The sequence below is a fragment of the Amblyraja radiata genome, chromosome 4, assembly GCF_010909765.2.
Source record: "Amblyraja radiata isolate CabotCenter1 chromosome 4, sAmbRad1.1.pri, whole genome shotgun sequence".
Taxonomy (NCBI): Eukaryota; Metazoa; Chordata; class Chondrichthyes; order Rajiformes; family Rajidae; genus Amblyraja; species Amblyraja radiata.
The window spans coordinates 74,391,844-74,394,136 of NC_045959.1; the positions used below are offsets into that span (position 1 = coordinate 74,391,844).

General features: G+C 44.6%; 1 protein-coding gene across 1 annotated transcript; it reads right to left on the reverse strand.

Annotated features, from left to right (window-relative positions):
* Positions 1-304: 304 nt before the first annotated feature.
* On the reverse strand, positions 305-1,561 carry mos (MOS proto-oncogene, serine/threonine kinase). The gene has a single exon (XM_033020393.1). The coding sequence runs from the start codon at positions 1,307-1,309 to the stop codon at positions 305-307; it is 1,005 nt and encodes a 334-aa protein (XP_032876284.1). The 5' UTR covers positions 1,310-1,561.
* Between the last annotated feature and the right edge of the window lie 732 nt (positions 1,562-2,293).

Below are 2,293 nucleotides of genomic sequence, written 5' to 3' on the forward strand. Positions count from 1 at the left end.
TGAAAATTAACATTCACATAGGTCGTAAATGAAGCCTAGCAAAATAAAATAAATATATGGATTTAAAGGGCTCACAGCAATCACGTGATGGAACTGGAACACAGCGAATTCTAATTAAGGAGACGTGTTAACCCCTTCTCTTCCACTTACCCGAGTTTACTGGTAAAGGAACAAATAGTAAATACAGTGTAGATCAGAATTATTCTTTATTTAGACAATGTCAGTTTTCTTCACACTTTAGTCAGCAACACAAAGCACTAACGTATTGTTTTAATTATAAACTTTATAAAATATTTATTCTCTACTACAATAGCGAATTCAAGTTAGTAATAGTTTCAAACAATTGTTCTGCACTAGGTCTATCAATTGGTTCAACTTTCCAACAGTGATCGATGACTGAGCGAATCTTCCGGCCCACCAAAGTCTCGTCGAAGACATGCGAAAACGAAGGGCGCAGGTTGTAAGCCACGACTGCATACATAACACACTGCCGATCGCCCGAGAAGGGGTGGTCTCCGCTCATCATCTGCCACAGCGTGATGGCGAAGGAGTAAATGTCCGCCTTGAGGGTGGCGTTACGGCCTCTCAGCAGCTCCGGCGCCCGGTGTGTGTAGGTACCACCTAGGTGCCGCAACTGGCCATTGGGTGTTAAGTCACTGGTCGCCGCCAGCTTGTGAGAACAGCCAAAGTCCCCAATTTTGCAACGGCCCGACTCTGTGATCAGGACGTTGGCTGGTTTCACATCCAGATGGACGATGCTGTGCGAGTGGAGGAAACTCAGTCCACTCACAATGTCACTGGAAAACCTCAAGCACTCCCCGACGTCCAGCGGGTGCGCGCAGTTATAGATCCGATGGTCCAGACTTGTCCCTCCTGCGTATTCCATGATGATGGTGCCCACGCTATCCTCGGCTTGCGGGTTCGCGGGAACAGACGTGGTGGCTGCGACGACTTTCACAATGTTCTCATGCGCCAGGTGCGCCACGTTTAACTCTGCCCAGAAACTCTGCCTCGCAGCCAGCTTGTTCTTCGTGCACTTTCTCACCTTCTTTATTGCGACAGTTTTGCCATAATAAGTACCTTTGTAAACCCAGCCGAAGCCGCCCGAGCCTAGAAGGTCGAGTAGCTTCAATTCATCCCAAATGACCGTGTACCAAGGACATTGTGGCAACTCCCCATTGCTCTGCTTTACAAAGGAGAAGTTTCGCCTCTTCCCTCTGAACTGGTTGGGACTGCTACAAGGCCGCAAAGTAATGGCAGCTGGAAATCCTTTCGGTAAAATTCGGTGCACAGGAATAGGCGACGGCATTTTATTTTTTGTTACGCTTCTCTCAACGGATTCGTAAAGCACCGAGTGCCGCCAGTATCCTTTATTGCTGACTATTAATTGGTGTCAACGAGTTACATCTGTTCTTTGTTAACAAAGTCTAGCGCGTACTGGTCAAATCAATGACACATCAATAAACAAGACCAAACAAAGAACTTTAAGATTATAGTTAAATTGGGTTTTTTTTTTAAATCGAGACTGTTATACACTTAATTCCAAGGAAATTAGCTGCCATTTGGCAATGGCAATATATAATTATGAAAATTATGAAAAGCATAGATAGGGAAAACAAAACCAACACTAGAGGGCATAGCTATGAGGTGAGAGGGGGAATATTCAATGGAGATGTAGGGGCCAAGTTTTGTTTACAGAGAGCGGCGGGGGGCAGGAACGCATTGCCAAGGGTGGCGGTGGCGGCAGTGACTTTTAAAGGGCTTTTAGATAGGCACATGGAAGTGCGGGAAAATGAGGGAAATGGATGATGTACAGGCAGATGTGATCAGTTGACACTTGGCATCATGTTCGGCACAAACATCGTGGGCCCAAGGGCTCGTTCCTGTGCTGTTAATTATATGTCCTATTCAGATGTTAGTGATTATCGAAGCTATCAAACGGGTACAAACATTTAAGAGACAATTTAAATACCATCTTGTCAAGTAGGATGGAATTGATCATCGCTGGTTGAAAACAAGACTTGGTCACTGGGCAACTTTTAACAAATCAAAACGATTTTCGAGGATACCTGACAAAACCCCCCCACAAGGTTGTTTAACCCAACCCCACCCAAATCCCATTTCCATAGGTTAGTTCGTTCTTATCATTAATTATTATATAGGTCGCATACTTGTTTCCAGCAATGGTTTTACACCTCACCAATAAAACGCGATTGGCAATTCAAACTATACAAGATTTTTTCTTTCAGTCTTGTGTGATTAATGAATGACATTCAGCACCAATCCAGTGGTC

Coding starts and splice junctions, on each gene's coding strand:
- mos (XM_033020393.1), bottom strand. CDS start 1,309: ATGCCGTCGCCTATTCCTGTGCACCGAATTTTACCGAAAGGATTTCCA.